The 23,088-nt window shown below is 41.2% G+C and overlaps 2 protein-coding genes across 3 annotated transcripts; one reads left to right on the top strand and one right to left on the bottom strand.

Annotated features, from left to right (window-relative positions):
• Positions 1-438: 438 nt before the first annotated feature.
• LOC123492065 (14-3-3 protein beta/alpha-1) lies at positions 439-11,652 on the top strand. Its single transcript, XM_045223982.1, has 6 exons — positions 439-546; positions 7,743-8,043; positions 8,389-8,512; positions 8,850-9,013; positions 9,379-9,474; positions 9,619-11,652. Exons 2-6 carry the CDS (start codon positions 7,750-7,752, stop codon positions 9,673-9,675), a joined length of 735 nt encoding a protein of 244 aa, XP_045079917.1. The 5' UTR covers positions 439-546; positions 7,743-7,749; the 3' UTR covers positions 9,676-11,652.
• An 866-nt stretch (positions 11,653-12,518) lies between these two features.
• Positions 12,519-21,726, bottom strand: LOC123492102 (mitochondrial import receptor subunit TOM34-like). Of its 2 annotated transcripts, none has more exons than XM_045224089.1 (8): positions 21,649-21,726; positions 21,056-21,196; positions 16,777-16,876; positions 16,389-16,541; positions 16,121-16,260; positions 15,799-15,946; positions 13,892-14,018; positions 12,519-13,804 (listed from the first exon to the last, which is right to left on the bottom strand). In XM_045224089.1, exons 2-8 carry the CDS (start codon positions 21,183-21,185, stop codon positions 13,703-13,705), a joined length of 900 nt encoding a protein of 299 aa, XP_045080024.1. In that variant the 5' UTR covers positions 21,186-21,196; positions 21,649-21,726; the 3' UTR covers positions 12,519-13,702. The 2 variants fall into 2 exon arrangements, with proteins under 2 accessions (XP_045080024.1, XP_045080023.1); XM_045224088.1 differs by having other exon boundaries at positions 21,485-21,692.
• Positions 21,727-23,088: the final 1,362 nt, after the last annotated feature.

The following is a 23,088-nucleotide window of genomic DNA, read 5'->3' as shown; positions in this document are numbered from 1 at the left end:
TGTTAATATTATGGTAGCAATTTTTTATTTAAATCATATGCATGCAAGCAGTCATTTCATAGGACATGATCAGTGCTTTACTTGGACAGGAGCTCACCTGAGCTGAGTACTAGCGTCACACATTTTCTACTGCTTGAGCTCCTGTTCCTTTTATAGAATATTAGCTCAAAAGTATTTTGGAGCTCCTGCAATTTAATATAAACAGTACCGCCTGACTATCCCGTCTCAACATCTGTGGACTATGATTTACACTTTACATCTGACTGTAAGCAATCGCTTGGCGACAGTAACTATGGTGACCACTTACGTCATCCTATAGCGTTAGCATAGTCTTTATGACGTCAACGACCCTGCAAAATGCTTTGAAAACCCCGGAGTGCTGTTACCATAGATACTGGCGGGGGGAGGGGTGGAGTTTAGAGGAAGCGGAAGTGTCAGCGCAGGCGGAAGTGGTACTGCCCTGAATATCCCGAGCAGCGAACGGAGGACAGCTTGGTACTCCCATCGTTTAGAGAAAAAAAGCAGGATTCAAAATACATTCTAAATGTGAGTTCACTTGCATAAGGTCGATTATATTATTATCTCCTGAGTAAGATAGATCATTTTGGGTTCATAATAACCCAACAATGTCTCCAATCGCTATCTATGGCGGAAGGTGCCTATTGTGGTTTGGGGCTGGGTACAAGGACTTAGGCCGAGACGTGTGATTGAATAGCGAGCTAGAGCTCACAAGCTAGCTAGGATTTAGATTATTGTAAACCACGTAGGGGAGATCTCAGATCTGCCATGGGAAATATGAATAAAATCCAACATTTTACCTTAATGCTGATGTATATATCCACAGAAGACTGTAAAAAAAAAACATTTTGCCAGGCTAACGTTCCCTGCCTGATCGTCGTGAAATCAAGATAGCTACAGTAGCAACCTTACCAGCGCTAGCAAGCGAATGCTAACTTGACGCTATCCAGCGACTTTTACAAGTGAATGGACTGCAGTGCACAGGTTTTTGCGATAAAACTGGTGCTTATTAGCTACGAATTATATCAAACTCATTGGTAACATTCAATTACTATAACTCTTGCTAGATAACGGCAGCTCTACATATTAAAATTCCGCAAGGGAATGCGACAGAGAGGGCGTAACTAGCTACCTAGCTTCATCTTCAATGCCGGACTGGAGTCTAGCAAGCGAGCGCTTTAGCGATTAGGTTGGCTACCGATTTTATAGCGCAATGCTGCAGTATTTCCGCCATGGACGTTCAATTTACCAAATCCGTGATCATAACTAGCTATCTAGGGGTTGCAGTCGAAATTGAGATAAAATGAGATAACATGGCCATAATAATAGTACATTGGTTAAACAATAAAGCTAAGATCACCTGCTGCATTGTCACAACTTCACGTTGTTTTTTAGGGATGTATGGCCTTTGAAAACATGCCTTGCGTCTAGAGCTGGGTTTCACGTAAAATGTGATGTGGTTAATTATCTATAATGGTTGTTTAGAAGATGAAAGTCTTCTGATTATGGCTTAAACTTCCTAGCGCCCCAACGGGGCTTAATCGACAGTTCTAAGAATGTAGGCCCTCCTGTAGCTCAGTTGGTAGAGCATGGCGCTTGCAGTGCCAGGGTTGTGGGTTCGTTTCCCACTGGGGGCCAGTATGAAAAATGTATGCACTCACTAACTGTAAGCCGCTCTGGATAAGAGCGTCTGCTAAATGACAAAAAAAAAACAGATACATTTATTTATTTTTTATTTTTGGTCATTTAGCAGACGCTCTTATCCAGAGCGACTTACAGGAGCAATTAGGGTTAAGTGCCTTGCTCAAGGGCACATCGACAGATTTTTCACCTAGTCGGCTCGGGGATTAGAACCAGCGACCTTTCGGTTACTGGCACAACGCTCTTACCCACTAAGCTACCTGCCGCCCTATTCAATGTTCAATATTTAGCAAACCACATTCTTTTGTGGACAAGATTTTCTTTAGAACATTGAATATGTGTTACTGTCCCAGAGAAAGGGGTTCCTTGCCTCTCACCATAGCAAAATGCTGAAAGTGTTCAAAGGTATAGTTTATACTGTATGGTAGTCCTAGAATCTTAAAATTAGGGCTGGGCGATATATCAAATGAATTCAAATGTATGTTTTTGCGCGATGTTCCAAATGCCTGTATCGCAAGAATCACATTTTATTGTATTTTTTATGAGCGTTTGACCTTGTTCTCATGTTGTCTTCTTGGGTCTTGTCTCCTTCGCTCCTTGTGTGCTGTGCACCTTCCCATTTACACACATACACTAAGCCCCTCCCCCTGCCACTCACAACAACAAAGATGAGAGTTCTTCCTCTGAGGAGAAGTTAACTTTTCTAAAGATACCCTTTTTATGTCTGAAGTCATCAAATTGCACGCAGAGCAGACACTAATATAACAGGAGTATTAATAAACATTGATTCTGGAAAGCTAATGCTCAGTTTGTCATGCGCAGCGCATTGCGGTACCACGTACCGCTAGTAGCATTTTAGCCAAAGACTGTTATACTAGCTGTGTAGTCAGTGTTTAATAAATATGCAATAAGCATAAAACACAATTATATAAGGAATTGGCAACTAGTTCTCATTCTGAGAAATAAGGGAGGCCACTTGATTTCAACATCTGAACAAAGTGGACAGGCTAGCATGCTATTCAAACAGTTGGAAAGGGACAGAAGGGTGTGTTCATAACAATTCAGCTGTTCTGCCTTGTTAGCTAGCAAATAGATCCATGTTGGCTAAACTTGAAATATAAAGATTAGCTAGCTACTCACTAGCACGTGGGCTTGTGCTTGAGAGATTGTTTGAGACCTGTGTTAGTTTTCTATAATGCCTGCTACAAGACGTTATCCATTATTAGTGAATGTGCATTGTTCATGGTTCATAGACAGACTTGAAAGCCAGATCAGTGATTATTGCAAAAAAAGCAGGTTAAACTATTTTGATAAAATAATGAAATTATTAGTGGGTCTTATGGTTGTGGAAGGCTTATATTTAGCCTAGGTATAATTTCACAAGCCCTGAATTCATTAGATTATTGCTGACTGTTTGAAATGCAGTGTATTTGACCTTTAATTGTACAACAAAGCTTATCTAAAGAAAAATCTAGATATATATCGTGAATTGCCCTTAAGTTTAAAAATATTTGAGGTTAGTTTTTGGCTACGGTGCCCAGCCCTACTTAAAATATGGAAATTATGTAACTAGTACTGTACATAAATGTAGATATAGAGTTTCAACTGGAGAACAAAAAACGAACATGCTGACTACACCGGCCTCACTCGTGTGTATGTTGATTTTGTCCATCCACACCAGATGTGATTATGACGTGCAGATGAAAATATCAAAACCAACCGTGAATTGAATCAACTATATTAATTTGGGGGCATGTCAAACACACATTAAACATTCATGGACATTTAGCTGGCTTGCTATTGCTAGCTAATTTGTCCTGGGAAATTAACATTGGGTTGTTATTTGACCAGAAATGTCTTTTTTTTCCTTTTCTTTTTTTACTGGAAAACACCACAATTCAAGTGTTATACACCGTCACGAAGAAATTAATTATTATTTCGTTATGGCATGTTTTTAGAAATATTAAAACTAATAATTTCTATTTCAAAAGAACAGAATATCATATTTTAAGTTTTGTTATTACATTTACATTTTAGTCATTTAGCAGACGCTCTTATCCAGAGCGACTTACAGTTAGTGCATAATTATTTTTTTTTCATACCCCCTGTGGGAATCAAACCCACAACCCTGGCGTTGCAAACGCCATGCTCTATCAACTGAGCTACAGTTATGTTACTAGTCTGTGCTTTGTAGCATATGGCTATGCTGCTGAAAGTGCTCACATGTAGAAGCATGGAATAGCGGCTGTAATATATCAAATGAAATAGAGCCCATGCCTTAATTTTGAATGTTATATTGTTTTTGTACATCTCTGATGTTCCATCTGTTCCCCGGGTCATTTCATGTTTTCATGTGTGTCTGAGTTATTGGCGTTCAAGTAGGCAGAAATCCGGCCAGTATGACGTAGCACCATGATAGTCGCTCGCACTACACTGGAACTTAATAGGAATACGACTTTTAGATCGACGAAAACATTTATCATAGATGTCAGATTTCAGTACTGGCCAATGTCATAACTCGGGAGGATGTCTTCCCTCGAATGAGCCTTTGATCATATTTCTGCGACATTCTTACCTCAAGAAATGTGTAATTTAATATGTCTTTAGCAAATTCTTTGCATTTGTTTGCTTCTTTAGTCCAGGGTGTGTTGCATGGTGCCGTTGCCAGAGAGACATTATAGAAAGGAGATTGGAATCCAATGAAGGAACGTATAACACCCCACCCAGTAGACTGTCGACCAATTGCGTTCACGTTGTCATGCTGCGTCACGCAGTTGCTAAGCTAATCGTCACGCAGTCCCTTCTCAAAGTCAGTGTATATGTTGAGAAACGTGCCTATTTTTCCTCGAAAGTACGTAATTTCACGATTTCAAAGCTATACGATACTACAGATAGCAAGGTAATTATCTCGGAAAAGGTTTGTAATGTTGTACTTCTTGTTGCCAAAATTCGTGCTAATGTTAGGTTTTTGAGCTAGCGCCCAATAGAATCGCCCAGAATGCACCGCGTGGCCCATTGACGTAGCATGGGCAACGTTTCCCATCTCCTCAAAAGTCTATCTGCCGTTGTGAATGTTAGACTCCACTCTGTGAGGCATGTCAATCTGCTGGTTGAACATGGTGAGATTGTAGACTCCTAAATTGATAGTGCGGTTTTAGGCGATTTTACAGCTAACTAGCTACGTTACATGCTGATATTGTCTTTGGTATTATTGTGTGTAGCCAGCCAGCCCATAGAGAGAGCATTGCATTGTGGATTTTGTCGTGGACTTGAGCTGCAACAGATTTCCACAACAATTTTCCATGTTGCTACCAACCTTATTATAACGCCAAAATGAAACATTTGTTCACAAAAATATTGTTCTCACATATTAGTGTTATTTAACACTGTAAATTAAAGGAATGAGTGGCTTTGGGTGGATTTTTCCTTTAAGTTGTTTGGCAAATGCATGTGTTTTAGAAACCTTAGAACCTGCTCTTTCCGATAGGTTATAAAATCAAAAAGTTTTGCATGCGTGAAGGATTATTTGAAAAAGTTGCTTTTTGGTCAACTGAAGCTCCGTTCCCTTCTTTGTCAATTACCCACACTGCGCTGCAGTCTCTTCATTCACAAGGCAGTTGATAATATTGTCACCCATCAGACTATTGTAAATTTAATTTGGTATTTAGGCTACATCTATTATTATAGGCCTATGTGGGAAATTAGTTTTGATATAGTTTAGGTCAGGGGTCACCAACCTCAAGATCACTTTGAGTCAAAATGCAAGCTGAGCTCTACCGCTCAGATTTCCTTTTAACGTGACTTAAAACATTTAAGTCTATGCAACATTAACCTATTAAAAACAGTACGGTGCAACATTAACCTATTAAAAACAGTACTGTAGCAATGAGGCTATAGGTCCAATACATTATCACAGCATATTGGCTTTGCTTGAATTGCCCTGCCAATGCATTGTTGTTCGGACTATAAAAAACAAACATATATATTTAAAAATGTGAGTTAGGCAATATGATCACAGCGGTATTAGATCAGTCGTTGTATTTACTTGTGAGGCACAGCTGAGTGAGCATACATTTAAATCATTTGCTTCTTATTTTTTATTTTACTGGACTGATGGTGCCTGCATCTGATGGTCAGTCTCAGCGGAGGGAGAGAGCGAGCAGCAGACTGAGGGTCCGCCTCTCAACGTCCCGCCGCTGACACTGACCAAAAAGGGACACCGTCTTCCAGCTGATGGCGAAACTCGCGTACCGCATTATTGCCTCATGCACAAATTCATGTTGTTACTCCAATGAACAGAGAAAGTGAAATATTCCTGGATATTAAAAAAGACTAATAACGCAAGCCTATCGATACACTTTCCTACTCATTCGTTACAGCTGCAGTGCTGGTTGTAGCGCGAGTGGAAGTAGGAAGAATATGCAATTTGTGGCTTAGAAAAGTGTTGAATTAAAAGAGTTGACAGTGCCGAGTAAGAACTTAAACATGAACTCACTCCTATAAACAGCAGCTCTTTGCTGTATTCGTTGACAGTCTCTCTCTAGTCATGGTTTTAACATTTTTAAATCTCACAGTATCAATTTTACTGTAGCTTTTTTTTACGCCTGCTACATTACTGCAGACACGGTAATCTGAGCCATCCGATTGGCCAGTGGTAGGCCTATAGTGCACTTGATTTGCTCTCCGGGCCCGCCTGGAAGGCAGAGTTTGTAACTTCAGACACATATTTCAAAATGCAAACTCTTCGCCTACCCGGCACTCAGGGCAGCTTAATCAGGTTAATCTAACGCCAACAATGACGAATAAATAAGAACGCAAGGCTTTATCATTGGGTTTTTTTCAGAAATGCTTAGCGATCGACTAAGAATGCCTCACCGGTTGGTGACCACTGGTTTAGGCGTGGTTTCTATGAGCCATTGTCAGATGGCAGCCAACTGGTGAAGGAAGGGCAAGGGGGAAAAATGACGTCCTCCTAAAACTGCTTATAACACAAACTTTGTTCGTGATATAAAAATTCTAACAACGACAGTGTTTTGAATAGACTTATTTAGGAAAAGTCAAGGATGTGGGGGGGGACATGACTTTGAAAATGGCAGAATAATGTTATTCATATGACCTCAAAATGATGCTCTGAGTTTTTAGTTGTCTATGATCTTTCAAATACCCATGTGGTGTCGTATGCTCCTGATAACCAATGAGTAGATGGGAGAGGCGGGACTTGCAGTACATCATGTGTCTCAAATAGAACCAAGTTCTATTTTATCATTTGGCTACGCAGATGCTCGTTCAGGCCTGTGAGCGGTGTGGGTGAAATGGTTGAATAACATGTATGTGTACATTTATTTTGCAACGCTTGCGCACGGAATGTGGCCGCTGTGGTTTGCGTGTAAGGAAATCATTTGGGAGTAACTCCTGACTGGTATCTGAAAAGTTTTATAATGTTCTGATTTTATTAATCAGTTTTATCATGTAGCCTATTGAATATTCAGTAGTTTTTCCCATTTGAAGAACACTTGCAGGTTTGGGGTCAGTTCCATTTAAATTCAGGAAGTAAACTTGCTTTTCAAATGGGGAACATTTGAATTTCAGTTTACTTCCCGAATTAACTGAATTGAAATGGAATTGACCCCAACCCGGGAACATTGATCTCTGGACATGCTATCGGGTTGTCTTTATGTCCGTATATTAATGCATATTAAAAAGCCTAATCATTATCCGTCAGAAATTAGGCCCTCCCTTAGCTGAGAGAGACATCTGTGCTAATAGGCTATTGGTTTGTTCGACATTCCATTATGCCTAATTACTGAGTATTCAATAGGCTACATGATAAAACCGATTTAATAAAATCTGAACATTATACAACTTTTCAGGATCCACAGAGGTGCACATTAATGTTCTAGCCCAGCACAAGAACACCAGAAGCAACTAATTGGGTCTGTTAGTATACGACTAGATCAAAAATGTTCTTCCCCTTGGGTCCACAGGACTAGGATTGTAGAACGGGTAACCTCATACTTTCTAATACTACTAAAAACCGTTGCTTGGTGTGACTATGACCACAATGACTCCGTGCCCTTTCACAGCCTCGACATGGACAAGAACGACCTGGTACAGAAGGCTAAGCTGGCCGAGCAGGCCGAGCGCTACGACGACATGGCGGCGGCGATGAAGGCGGTGACAGAGCAGGGCGGCGAGCTCTCCAACGAGGAGCGCAACCTGCTGTCGGTGGCCTACAAGAATGTGGTGGGGGCACGTCGCTCCTCCTGGCGCGTCATCTCCAGCATCGAGCAGAAGACCGAGGGCAACGAGAAGAAGCAGCAGATGGCCCGTGAATACCGGGAGAAGATTGAGGCCGAGCTGCAGGACATCTGCAAGGATGTGCTGGTGAGAGAGAGAGCGAGAGCTTGCTAGTCTATGGGCCCCCATCGCTTTTAAAGGAGTCCCTTGATGCTATGGGGACAGGTGATATAATGTGACACGGGCTGGAGTTCTATTCATTTAGAGTCCAGGCAATTAGGGAATGTTTTTGGAAGTGGAAATTGTAAATGGGAAAATGCCCTATTTACACAACAGGCATTTTTCCTTTAGCGTGAATGTGAGCTGGAATTAATTTGACCCCAAAGCAAGGTTGCAGAGCATCATCTATTTTTGGTTCATCTTTTGTTTGGTCCTGTGTGTTGAAAGGGTGGAGTTGACTGACACCCAATCTACCCCTTTTCTTGGTTTTAGGCACTCCTCGACAATTATCTCATTGCCAATGCGACTCAGGCAGAAAGCAAGGTGTTCTACCTTAAAATGAAAGGTGACTACTACAGATATCTGTCTGAGGTGGCATCTGGAGACTCAAAGAAGAGTAAGTAGATCTCTGTCCTATGAAGAAGCTTCTGAGTCACATTGTGTTGCCAAGAACCCATCATTGTTTATCGGCCACTTTTCCTCAGCCTCTGATTATCATGGAAATAAGCAAAACCTCAATTTTTATAATCTGCTGCTTGCACTGCTTTTTAAGACTTAAGTGGTATCATCAGTGGCCTGATTTGATGTCCACATAGTACATAATATCTAGACAATGTTCAATCAGTATCCATTATACAGGAGATGCGCTGTGAAATGAAACATTAATTCTCTTCAACAAAAGCATGATGAGTGAATACCGTTAATTCATTGGGCCTCTTCTCTCCCCATCACAGCCACAGTGGAGAACTCCCAGCAGGCCTACCAGGAGGCATTTGACATCAGCAAGAAGGACATGCAGCCGACACACCCCATCAGGCTGGGCCTCGCTCTCAACTTTTCCGTCTTCTATTACGAGATCCTCAACTCCCCCGAGCAAGCCTGCAGTTTGGCGAAGGCGGTGGGGCAACTTTATACACACTCTCTCACGCACGTTCCACCATCACACTGCAGTGCCTGCGTGATACAGAAGGAGCCTTTTTTGGCCTCCGAATCAATACGAAGTGCAAACATGCCCCTCCTGCTCAGCTTTTTTACACAAACCTGCTTGTTAACACCGGTGCTCGTGCTGTTGGCATTTGCCAGATATTTAAATGAAAAATAGACGTTGTGATGGATGGTGCTTTGTCATCTGGAGTACCAAGTGTCAATTGGTATTCCCTTTTAGGGGTAATGCGTTTAAAAAGTGTTGTGGCATTTTAGGTTGTGGTTTTCTGGGTCTTATAAAACATGTTTTTTTTCTCCATATACCTGTTTTCCCTCTAGGCTTTTGACGAAGCGATCGCTGAGCTTGACACCTTGAACGAGGACTCTTACAAAGACAGCACCCTGATCATGCAGCTACTAAGGGACAACCTCACTGTAAGTGCTTACCGACAATACACGCCTTGCCAACGTAATGCCATTCAAATGCATTATCGTTCGATACACTTGGAACTAAATGCCTCGAGTGTATGAATCCAATGAATTCAATGTTTGGGTTTGTTTTTTCTCCCTCCTCTGCAGCTGTGGACATCAGAAAACCAGGGTGACGAGGGGGATGCCGGTGAAGGGGAGAACTAAAGGCGTTGCACATCACTGTTAATCCACCCACACTCTTCTCTCTTCTCTTACACGTATACAGCCCGTACATCCCTGCTCCATCCAGCCCCCTCCCTTTCTGTATGACAAGCAGCATGAATTGTACCTGACCTACCAGTTGTGCCCTTTCTCAGATATACTCAGAGTCAACAGGGGTTACCTGTTGTTAACAAGCAGAGTATTGTTTTGTGAGGATAAAATAAAACTAAATTTACCCGGTTGAGTGGCAAGGCCATTCCCTCCTCCCCCTCTCCCTCCCTTTTGATTCCCTTCTAACATTTCATAAAGATATGTTCTTTCACCTAGCAAGATATGCATTTATAGTGTCCCTTTTTTGCTTTGCTAGTGTACTGGCGATTGCTGGTTTTTATTCAAAAAAGGTAATTAAACTGTCTGTTTATTTTCAACAAACACTGTGATGCTTAGTTTTTCTCCACATAATCACAAATAAATTCTGGTCGCTAAAATTCAGGACTGTATGGTTTGAGTAGCAGTGCAATTCTGCTGTGGCCTCATAGAGAATGGTATGAGGTTGTATTGTGACACTGACTAACATGCATATTGCTGTGTATTGTTCATTTTATTTTGGATCTGGAACTAAATGAATAAAAGGGACCCTAGGTTTTGCCATTCAATGTCTGTCCAGCTGAAAATAAAAAAATAACATTCCATTAAAACCTAACATTAAAGGTAGACTCAGTGAAATAACGTTGCCACGTGCAGCACTGCAGATATTGCGACGAGCGAGATTCAATACTTTGGTCTTACACAGTCACACGGTATCTGCGCATGCGCACAGGTTTGCTTCACGTTGTTAGAGCGTGGTAGGTACGGGACCAAAACAGATTAAAAGTTGAGCTCCTGCTTCAACACTCTTAGTTGTTGCGGAAATAGACCCACTTTGCTGTTTACTTTCTGCATCTACGTCATTTCGCTGAGTCTACCTTTAAAATGATATACCTTTTCTTAACAAACCGGAGCATTCTCCTAATGTTATGTACTAGAACAGTTGACATAAAGGTTTGACATTAGTTCAATGATACTCGTTTGTTCTTAAATGTAACTTTTTTGCTTTGCGTAATAATGACTTACACTTTGGTTCAAAACTGTAAATTTTTAGAGGTAAATATAAATCTGTCTTCAATTTTGTTAACCTGCTTGCAAAGAAACACCTTAAAGCCGTTATGTTGAACTTTTACATCTTGGTTATTAAAGCCTATCTTGAAGGCCTTATGCTGACAGTCCAAACTGACCAGTCAAAAGTTGTTTCCTTTATGAAATGATATCTACGAGAATGCATGCTCTTGCCCACGAAGAGTGTGTAAGCAAGTCCCCTAATGTAAGTTGTGTATCAAAGTCCGAGATGGCATTGATGCCTTTGTTTTGTGTATCTCCAGACTTAAGGGTCTATCAGAGGAGACCATCTTGTAGTGGAATGCAGTCAGTGGATGGGTTAGATTCTGGAGCAGTGCAAGGACCTTGTAGAAGTAGCTGAATTCACTCAGTGTCACAATACCTTGTCATCACCATAACATTCCACTTAGGTGTTGAATTCATCTGTTTCAGTATGTCTTGCTGAAGACAATGTTTCATGCACTGAAGAAAAATCTCCCCTTAGCTGAATAAATGGCAGTTATTCTACGCTTGATAAAAAAAAAATTCAGTAGTGAATGTGAAACCGAGCCTGTCTGTATATCTGGTATCTCCAATTGCTTTATTTTTACTGACCAGTATTCTGCCTAAAGTTTGCTTCTGTGATGGTTTATATTGCTTAGCGCGCACGTGGTTGTGAAAATGTAGAATAGCATTTAAAAAAACACAAATACACAAAAAAACAACCCTGGTTATTGACGTAATACTATATTTGTGTATGTCTTTTAAAACAGTTCTAGTTTCACCCTACATGTTATCAGGAAAGTGTAAAAGACAATTTAAAGTGAAATAAAAGTTTTATCAGTTCCAAATTGTCCTGTTTTGTTTTTGTAACTACTGGTTTGTCTGACAGTTGCTACCTAAAACACCAGTTGAAAACACTCCCACATAAATGTTTACTTAAAGTCTGATATGCGTTATTTAAGGTTAAATTAAAACAGGCTACCTAGAAATTGAAATTAAGAATCTGGGTTTGGTGGATGCCAGGAGGACACTACCTAACCGAATGCATTGTGCCAACTGTAAAGTTTGGTGGAGGAGGAATAATGGTCTGGGGCAGTTTTCCATGGTTCGGGCTAGGCCCCTTAGTTTCAGTGAAGGGAAATAATGCTATAGTATACAATGACATTCTAGACGATTCTGTACTTCCAACGTTGTGAAAAGTTTGGGGAAGGCCCTTTCCTGTTTCAGTATGACAATGCCCCCGTGCACAAAGCGAGGTCCAGACAGAAATGGTTTGTCAAGATCGGTGTGGAAGAACTTGACTGGCCTGCACAGAGCCCTGACCTCAACCCCATCGAACACCTTTGGAATTAATTGGAACGTCAACAGCGAGCCAGGCCTAATCGGCCAACATCAGTGCCTGACCTCAATAATGCTTGTGTGCAAAGCTGTCATCAAGGTAAATGGTGGCTACTTTGAAGAATCTCAAATCTATTTTGATTTGTTTAACACTTTGTTGGTGACTACATTATTCCATACGTGTTATTTCAATAATAGAGCTCTTCACTATTATTCTACAATGTAGAAAATCATAAAAAAATTAAAGAAAAACCCTGGAATGAGTAGGTGTGTCCAAGCTTTTGACTGGTACTGTACTTTTGACCATGTAGGGTACGTGCATTTGGGAAATATTGCGGCCTCTTAATTGACAAATCACAATGCCATGATTACATGGTGTATAAAGACTTTATTATTTTGCACCATGAGGTAAGCATTCCAACATTTCACAGAATTGAAAAAAGTGCTGCCATCACCAATATACCCAGATGACATTGCTTAAATGTAAAACATCCAAAGACTAACTTGCGTCACCACTGCAATAGCATTGATAATCCAACAAAGATAAATTGAACAAAAACAGATGTTCAAACATTCCGTAATTGAAGCAACAACTGGACAATGGAAAACAACTAGTTTCAAAACTGGTATCACCCAATTCAGCCCCCATCAGGGAGGATGAGTCTCTGATTTGTCCCCCGTTTGTGTCCTGAATCAAAATCTGCCAAAAAATTACATCTAAAGATTATGCATTACTGATAGAATTGTCAACATGTTAGGTGATATAGGTGGTAATGATGTTTCAATATGCAGTTAAATCTGTTTCTCTGGTCTAGCGTTACTTTCCTCGACTCAATGAAAATGACAGTCCACTGTAGATATCCATACAATCTTAAAATAACTATGATCTTAAATGGATAGTTTACCTATAGAGGTATTATAGATCATATAAATAGGTGCTTATATTAGAACGTTCATGCTTCATGTCCAAATCATCCTAAAGTATCTAAATATTGATTGTGTAACTCAATTAAGTTACTTAAAATGATTTGGACATGAAGTGCGAGAATGCTAATATAGGTACCAGTGACTTGCATTAGATTAGGGCCTCAAATGCTAAAAAGTTAGCATTTCAAACAGTGGCCAGGTAAACAAAAGCAATGCATGGATTGCTGTCATACCTCGTCCATAGACAGCTTACAGAGTAAGTCTGTAAGTAAACCAATGTCATTTTGTAATTTGGATGAACTATCCCTTTAACTACAAGTCATTTTATTGATTTCTTATGCTAGTGGAAATACATACAACTGCATAGTCCTTGTGAAACAATGGTTGAATGCTATATTTTCAGTTTCATGCAGTGATTGCATGATGTATATGAAGGCTAAATATGCACTGCATTGACTGTGCTTCCTCTGTAGTCACAGCAATACTGCATCTTGAGTGGGTTTAAGTTAAACAGGCCAGGAAATAGATAGGAAAACCTGCTTCTGTGAGTGAATACAGGCACTTCAGGCATGTACCAGGTCAGCGTAGGGTCCTTTTACATCCACAAGCAACCATCCGAATCGCAAGCTCATTTCTTCTTTTGCACTTCAAGCAGTAAATTCTGTGCGGCTGTGTTCTTTGGCTCAACTTTCAGCAAGCTGTTTAGATCTTCAACGCAAGCTTTGTAGTCCTGGAGGGCAAAATGAACACGTCAAACAAAATGCAAAAACGACATACAATGTATACACACTTTCTTGTTCATCAGAAAGGCTCTCACTTTTAGCCCCTTGTGTGCCTGAGCTCGTCTGTACAGCGCCTTGATATTAGCAGAGTCGAGCCGCAGGGACTCGTCACAATCTCGCACTGCCTCCACGTACATCTTCACAGAGAGGTAGCAAAGTGCCCTATTTAGTACAAAAGGCATAAATTAGTCCCATATAGGAATTATGCACATCCCTTGTACGACAGGAGCTGGGCAATAACGTTTCACAGAACTACAGTGGGGAAAAAAAGTATTTAGTCAGCCACCAATTGTGCAAGTTCTCCCACTTAAAAAGATGAGAGAGGCCTGTAATTTTCATCATAGGTACACGTCAACTATGACAGACAAAATGAGAAAAAAAAATCCAGAAAATCACATTGTAGGATTTTTAATGAATTTATTTGCAAATTATGGTGGAAAATAAGTATTTGGTCAATAACAAAAGTTTCTCAATACTTTGTTATATACACTTTGATGGCAATGACACAGGTCAAACGTTTTCTGTAAGTCTTCACAAGGTTCACACACTGTTGCTGGTATTTTGGCCCATTCCTCCATGCAGATCTCCTCTAGAGCAGTGATGTTTTGGGGCTGTCGCTGGGCAACACGGACTTTCAACTCCCTCCAAAGATTTTCTATGGGGTTGAGATCTGGAGACTGGCTAGGCCACTCCAGGACCTTGAAATGCTTCTTACGAAGCCACTCCTTCGTTGCCCAGGCAGTGTGTTTGGGATCATTGTCATGCTGAAAGACCCAGCCACGTTTCATCTTCAATGCCCTTGCTGATGGAAGGAGATTTTCACTCAAAATCTCACGATACATGGCCCCATTCATTCTTTCCTTTACACGGATCAGTCGTCCTGGTCCCTTTGCAGAAAAACAGCCCCAAAGCATGATGTTTCCACCCCCATGCTTCACAGTAGGTATGGTGTTCTTTGGATGCAACTCAGCATTCTTTGTCATCCAAACACGCGACGAGTTGAGTTTTTACCAAAAAGTTCTATTTTGGTTTAATCTGACCATATGACATTCTCCCAATCCTCTTCTGGATCATCCAAATGCACTCTAGCAAACTTCAGACGGGCCTGGACATGTACTGGCTTAAGCAGGGGGACACGTCTGGCACTGCAGGATTTGAGTCCCTGGCGGCGTAGTGTGTTACTGATGGTAGGCTTTGTTACTTTGGTCCCAGCTCTCTGCAGGTCATTCACTAGGTCCCCCCGTGTGGTTCTGGGGTTTTGCTCACCGTTCTTGTGATCATTTTGACCCCACGGGGTGAGATCTTGCGTGGAGCCCCAGATCGAGGGAGATTATCAGTGGTCTTGTATGTCTTCCATTTCCTAATAATTGCTCCCACAGTTGATTTCTTCAAACCAAGCTGCTTACCTATTGCAGATTCAGTCTTCCCAGCCTGGTGCAGGTCTACAATGTTGTTTCTGGTGTCCTTTGACAGCTCTTTGGTCTTGGCCATAGTGGAGTTTGGAGTGTGACTGTTTGAGGTTGTGGACAGGTGTCTTTTATACTGATAAAAAGTTCAAACAGGTGCCATTAATACAGGTAACGAGTGGAGGACAGAGGAGCCTCTTAAAGAAGAAGTTACAGGTCTGTAAGAGCCAGAAATCTTGCTTGTTTGTATGTGACCAAATACTTATTTTCCACCATAATTTGCAAATAAATTCATTAAAAATCCTACAATGTGATTTTCTGGAGAAAAAAAATCTCAATTTGTCTGTCATAGTTGACGTGCACCTATGATGAAATTACAGGCCTCTCTCATCTTTTTAAGTGGGAGAACTTGCACAATTGGTGGCTGACTAAATACTTTTTTCCCCCACTGTATATGACAATGCAGAGTTGGGAATACCACTCCCAAGGGTTTCCTGGCATTTGTCTACACACCAGATAGACATTATCAGCCTCACCTATTTGTATAGGTTGTGATTTCTGAGGAATTGTGTTTGAGGCTCTGAGTGTATTTCTCTATGGCTTTCTTGTACTCCGTTTTTTTCACCAGCGCATTGCCTTCCTCTTTCAGGGATAGGGCTTTTTTAATGGAATCCTCTCCTGGGACTGAAATAAAAAAATGATACATCTTATTTCTGAACTACTTTGTAAACTTGTGTATTTACTGTACATCTGTTACATGTTGTACAAAGATGACAAACCAATAGTAATAGTCAAATTATTAACAGTATTTTGTGTTTCTATTCATATTTGAGAGACTGAATCATATGAAAGACCAACCAGATTTCTCTTTTTCTCTGGTGCCATTGTGTTGTGTTGCTGAAGACAATTTTTCTTTGATGGCCATTGGAACAGTGGGAATGGGTGGGAGCTTCTCTCGCCATGAGAGTCCATCCACCTCTGTCAGACACTTTGTCATTCTGGAAGAAAAGGGGGTTAACAAGGTTGTACATTCCACTATCTTGATTATGTCCCCTATACATGACAGAAGTTAAAGGACTTGAAAGGCTTTTTGTAAGTGAAAATGGATTTGTGCAACATGTTATACCTGTTGGTACCATCATGGGCTGCAGGTATGTTACAGTCTATCTGTAAGACCGTCTTGTAGTCCACATAGGCTAATCTGTATCTCTCCAATGCTTCATACGCTGCAGCCCGGCGAAGGAGAGGCTTGATACCAAACGGAACCAGGTCAAGAGATCTAGAAAATAAAACATTTTTAGGTAGGCGTGTTGCTGCAGTAGTATGGACAAAGAAAGCCGGAGAACCTCTGCAACAGACAAAGTAATGTGCTACTAGAGTACATTGGAAAAAGATCATGTTGATATGTTTTAGGTAAGAGTGTTACTGCGGCAGTATGAACCAACTGTAGGGCAAAAGAAATAGGCCTTCATTGTCTACCACAAAACATAATGTCCACAATGTAGGCTACTTACACTGTACAGTCCTTCACACACTCCCCACAATTTCCATCCTTCAGATAACTGGCTGCACGGTTAGAATACAGGATACTAAGATCCTCTGGATTTTTCTTTCCTGTAAATGAATTTACAGTGGTAACAATGTATCAGAACATGGAAAGCTTGTGCTGGTTTAGAAAACGTCAATGACGCACATTATAAAACACATGTATAGGGTGTTAGGTGACGCGACAAACAATGGACGCTATGTGAAAATTCAAAACAATTATAACTATTTTCACTAAATGTCAATGTGGTCGTCAAAATACAAAATAAATCATTTGAAAACGTTAACGTGGCAGTTGTTACCCATGTCTAAAAATCCCAATACTGTACGTTGTCATATTTACGCGATATGAGCACAAATGTAAAGTAAGTGCCATGCTAAGAACGTTAACATCTGTGGGACAGCCCTTTTTGTGAAACCCGCGAATTCTGTGTATTTATATTTGCTCTTTGCAATGGGTATTCCTCAATCTATCAGAGTAAAATCGATATGACATTGTATTGCCAAGAAGTATGGGAAGGCCCTGACGGTGTTTCGCAGTCATCAGATGTCTTTTGACTGAAATATAAAGTAAAACGTTTTTCCTTTGCTTCTGTCATTCAGATGTTTTCAGAGATACAAAACAAACATAGGTTACAAAGTACAGCTTCGTAGATATGTGTTGATGTATAGGTCATCAAGGATTGGTCCAAATTCACGTGTCGCCACCCACATTTCAATGATGAGCGCTCGCTTGCTAGATGTGGGAGTGCCTGACGCCGTTCGCTGAGGCAACGAGCTGGGTGAACGGCAGCACTGCTTGGCATTGACTATAGTGCCAGCTGCGAATTTTGTGATTGATGGTTTTATTAGTTCAAGTAAAAACTACCAGAAGTCAGTGGCTACATAGCTAAATAGCAGGATATAAAATTCACGTTGGGAAAAAATTAAATAATGTCAATAGGAAAAATACTAACTAATGCTCTACAACAATCCTTTAAGTAGACCACAAAAGATATCAAGTACTTAGGATGCTTATTAGTGACAACAAACACACACTGAGTGTACAAAACATTAGAAACACCTGCTCTTTCCATGACAGACCAGGTGAATCCGGATGAAAGCTATGATCCCTTATTGATGTCACTTGTTAAATCCACTTCAAATCAGTGTAGATGAAGGGGAGGAGACAGATTAAAGAAGGATTTTCAAGCCTTGAGACATGGATTAGGTATGTGTGCCATTCAGAGGGTGAATGGGCAAGAGAAAATATTTAAGTGTCTTTGACGGGGTATGGTAGTAGGTTCCAGGCACACCGGTTTGAGTGTGTCAACAACTGCAACACTGCTGGGTTTTTCACGCTCAACAGTTTCCCGTGTGTATCAAGAATGGTCCACCACCCAAAGGACATCCAGCCAACTTGACACAACTGTGGGAAGCATTGGAGTGAACATGGGCCAGCATCCCTGTGTCATGCTTTTGACACCTTGTAGAGTGCATGCCCCGACGACTTGAGGCTGTTCTGGGGGGATGCAACTCAATATTAGGAAGGTGTTCCTAATGTTTTGTACACTCAGTGTGTATAGATAACTTTTTCCCATTACTCAACAATATGAAAGTAGATCTAATTAAATGGAACAATCTTCCCATAAATCTTACAGGTAGAATAAACCTCTTCAGAATGGCATGGCTCCCAAAGTTTTATATTAATTCTTGGTAATACCAAGATATTATTTGTAAAAGTATACTCTGGTCATAACAGACTTTATATGGGCAAATAAAACTCAGAATAAAAAGGAAAGTGTAACATTTTCCTAAGTCTGAGGGTGGTTTTTACCTTCCAGACTTGGAATTGTATCAACTCGCGTCAGTGACGGAGAAACAAAATGGTGCAGTTTGAGGCCATGTGGAGGAGAGTGATGCGGACAATGGAGATGGGGGTGTGAGCAGGTGGGTCTGGGTAGGTGTGAGGTCGTTGATGTTTGTGTGTGTATGTTTTGTATTGTTTGAAAAAAATTATATTATTTTCAAACAATAATATACTCAATGGTGCAGCTGTATAACTTTTTGAGGATCTGAGGGCCCATGCCAAATCTTTTCAGCCTCCTGATGGGAAAGAGGCGGTCGTGTCCTCTTCATGACAGTTGTGTGTGTGGACCATGATAGATCCTTAGTGATTTGCATATTACGTACCTAATTTGCATAATAGCCAAAGTGAGTAAGACATTTAAGCATGTTAACCCCCGCAAGGCTGCCGGCCCAGACGGCATCACTAGCCGCGTCCTCAGAGCATGCGCAGACCAGCTGGCTGGTGTGTTTACGGACATATTCAATCTCTCCCTATCCCAGTCTGCTCTCCCCACATGCTTCAAGATGGCCACCATTGTTCCTATACCCAAGAAAGCAAAGGTAACTGAACTAAATGACTATCGCCCCGTAGCACTCACCTCTGTCATCATGAAGTGCTTTGAGAGACTAGTCAAGAATCATATCGCCTCTACCTTACCTGTCACCCTAGACCCACTTCAATTTGCTTACCGCCCCAATAGGTCCACAGACGATGCAATTGCCATCACACTGCCCTATCCCATCTGGACAAGAGGAATACCTATGTAAGAATGCTGTTCATTGACTACAGCTCAGCATTCAACACCATAGTACCCTCCAAGCTCATCAATAAGCTTGAGGCCCTGGGTCTGAACCCCGCCCTGTGCAACTGGGTCCTGGACTTCCTGACGGGCCGCCCCCAGGTGGTGAAGGTAGGAAACAACATCTCCACTTCGCTGATCCTCAACACTGGGGCCCCACAAGGGTGCATGCCTCCAACTCAATCATCAAGTTTGAAGACGACACAACAGTAATAGGCTTGATTACCAACAATGACGAGACAGCCTACAGGGAGGAAGTGAGGGCTCTGGGAGTGTGGTGCCAGGAAAATAACCTCTCACTCAACGTCAACAAAACAAAGGAGATGATCGTGGACTTCAGGAAACAGCAGAGAGTGCACCCCCCATCCACATCAACAGTTCCTTGGCGTACACATCACTAACAAACTTAAATGGTCCACCCACGCAGACAGTGTGGTGAAGAAGGCGCAACAGAGCCTCTTCAACCACAGGAGGCTGAAGAAATGTGGCTTGGCACCTAAAACCCTCACAAACCTTTACAGATGCACAATTGAGAGCATCCTGTCGGGCTGTATCACCGCCTGGTACGGCAACTGCACCGCCCGCAACCGCAGGGCTCTACAGAGGGTGGTGCGGTCTGCCGAACACATTACCAGGGGCAAACTACCCGCCCTTCAGGAAACCTACAGCACCCGATGTCACAGGAAGGCCAAAAAGATCATCAAGGACATCAGCCACTCGAGCCACTGCCTGTTCACCCCGCTATCATCCAGAAGGTGAGGTCAGTACAGGTGCATCAAAGCTGGGACTGAGAGAATGAAAAACAGCTTCTATCTCAAGACCATCAGACTGTTAAATAGCCATCACTAGCACACTAGAGGCTGCTGCTGCCTATTGAAATCACTGGTCACTTTAAGAAATGGAACACTAGTCACTTTAATAATGTTTACATATCTTGCATTACTCATCTCATACGTATATACTGTATTCTATACTTTTCTACTGTATCTTAGTCCATGCCGCTCTGTCATTGCTTGTCCATAAATGTATATATTCTTAAATTCCATTCCTTACTTAGATTTGTGTTTATTGGGTATATGTTGTGAAATTGTTAGATATTACTTGTTAGATATTACTGCACTGTCGGAGCTAGAAGCACAAGCATTTCGCTACACCCGCAATAACATCTGCTAAACACGTGTATGTGACAAATAAAATTTGATTTGATTTAATATAACATTTAAATGTAATACATTTGACTTTCATCTGAATCATCTGTGTTCTACATCAGCCCATAAAATGTCATAACAATATGACCAGCCTATCTTGAGATATTGGACAAAATGTGTTTTATTTAAGAATCCAGGTATTTTGGTGCCATTATTGACTAGGGATTAACTTTGACCTGTCTGCTGCCTTTTTGACCTTTTCCGGTAATTTGAAAACAATATTTCAGCAATAGTAAATCCTATCCTCATGAAAAAAAGTTATGTGTTCCTGAGACGCTTCTCTATAGCATGGAATACAAAGTAGAACACCAGAACCAAAGTTTAATTTTGTCCCCTACCATGTAGCTCGGTCACAGAAAACACTACTAGAACATTGAGCCATTGTTTGACTGGTTTGTTAACTAGCTGCCTACCTGACAACTCCACTTCTTTGATAGCCTGGCTGTAAATAAAAGCAGCCTCCCCATACTGTCCCGTTTTAAAGCATTCGTTGCCTGCTTGTTTCAACTCCGTCCAAGACTGGGAACGACGCTTCTGTGGCATCTTTGTTTTACCTGTAACACATGACAGACACATTTGCAAGATAAATGTTAGCTAGCGAGATAGTTGGCTAACGTTAGCTTTACGTTTTACTAGCTAGCAAGCTAACTTTTACAGAAAACAAAACGTATTGTTCATAGCTACTAAATTTAGCCAGCCAACTAGCTTCTACATACTTCCCTTGAATAATCTGGCTAGCATAATTTTAGCTCATTCCTTAAAAGTACAGTAGCGCTTGCTAGCCACCGGCACTAGTGTATCCAGTTAGGTAACGTTAGTTAGCTAGCTAGTTCTCAATTTACCGTGACCGAATTAATGTTGATAGCTGGGCGAGCTGGTTGTGTAGCTATCTAGCTAGCTATAATCTACTGTACTCGTCCGCAAATCGTCTAACTAATAACGTTAGCTAGTAAACCACAGATCTTAAACAAGCTAGCTACAGAGGTGTACAATGTGTCTCTCTTACTAGCTAACCACGAGCAACTGTCAGTGGGTTTTCAGAATCACTTTCACTTCTGTTCTTGACCACTGTGAAGCAGGCAAGAATAACTAAATACTTCCGGGTCACGGATTTGTGGAATCCTTCAGAGTAAAAGTTCCGTAAATGAATCATTACAGCGAAAATAAAAATGTGCACAATTATCAATATATTTTATACTAATTATCATACAAAGAATAATGAAGAGTAATATATTATGTCATTTATTTGTTTATGCATAATTTTTCAACCCTAAATGGTCAACAATGTTTTTGTGTGTGTACTTCTATCATTTATTGACCATACAAAATTATCAGTATGTTGCGTTGCAGTAAAAGGGGGATCCATTCTACTCAGGAGCACATCTAGTGTCCAAATCCACAGAGTTTACACCCAGAGGAGTGTCGCTGCTCATTTGGCAGCCCTTATAGAGTGGCCCATCAACTTAAATCCAATAGTTATTTCATATTGGACATACATATTGTACCGTACAAAATTATCTGTACGTTGTGTCGCAGTAAATGGGGGGTCCATTCTACTCAGGAGCACTTCTAATTTCCAAATCCACAGAGTTTACACCCCCAGTAGTGTCACTGCTCATTTTGAGGCCATATTTCATATCGGACATACATTTTGCACCATACACAATTTTCTGTACATTGTGTTGCAGTAAAAGGGGGACCTTGTACACAGAGTTTACAAGGTCGTCACATCTATTATTGTTTGTGGCCCTTATGGAGTGGGAAATCAGCTTACATCCAGATATTTGCATATTAGAAAGCTAGGTTTTATTTACACAAATACATGTGCCACAATGGAGCACTTTGGAAGTTTAAAATACAACTGAATTGCAGTGCAGCTTACATAAGATATATAAGAAAATGAACATGATTAAACGATAAACATAATTATTAAAACATTTCACTTTGAACAACTACCCCATCTAGTGTCCTTTTAAAAGCCTGACTAATGATGGAAAAGGTCATTTTTTGTAGCGTTCAGTTTTACAATGAACATACCAGAGGAGGCTGGTGGCAGGAGCTCATTTTAATGGCTGGAATGTAATCAGTGGAACGGGGTCAAACACGTTGTTTCGATATGTTTGGTGTGCAACTCCCCTCCAAGTCTCCGACCACTACTTTGTATCCTTTTCTCTCTCCCTCTCCTCCAACACTACTCACTCTGCCCCTACACAGATGGTAATGCGCCGTCGCAACCTTCGCTCTCTCTCTCCCGCTACTCTCTCCTCTTCCATCCTATCATCTCTTCCCTCTGCTCAATCCTTCTCCAATCTCCTGATTCTGCCTCCTCAACCCTCCTCTCCTCCCTTTCTGCATCCTTTGACTCTCTATGTCCCCTATCCTCCCGGCCGGCTCGGTCCTCCCCTCCAGCTCCGTGGCTTGATGACTCATTGCGAGCTCACAAAAC

Source organism: Coregonus clupeaformis, chromosome 12 (assembly GCF_020615455.1).
Source record: "Coregonus clupeaformis isolate EN_2021a chromosome 12, ASM2061545v1, whole genome shotgun sequence".
Classification (NCBI taxonomy): Eukaryota; Metazoa; Chordata; class Actinopteri; order Salmoniformes; family Salmonidae; genus Coregonus; species Coregonus clupeaformis.
This window is presented reverse-complemented; position numbering and strand designations above follow the sequence as displayed.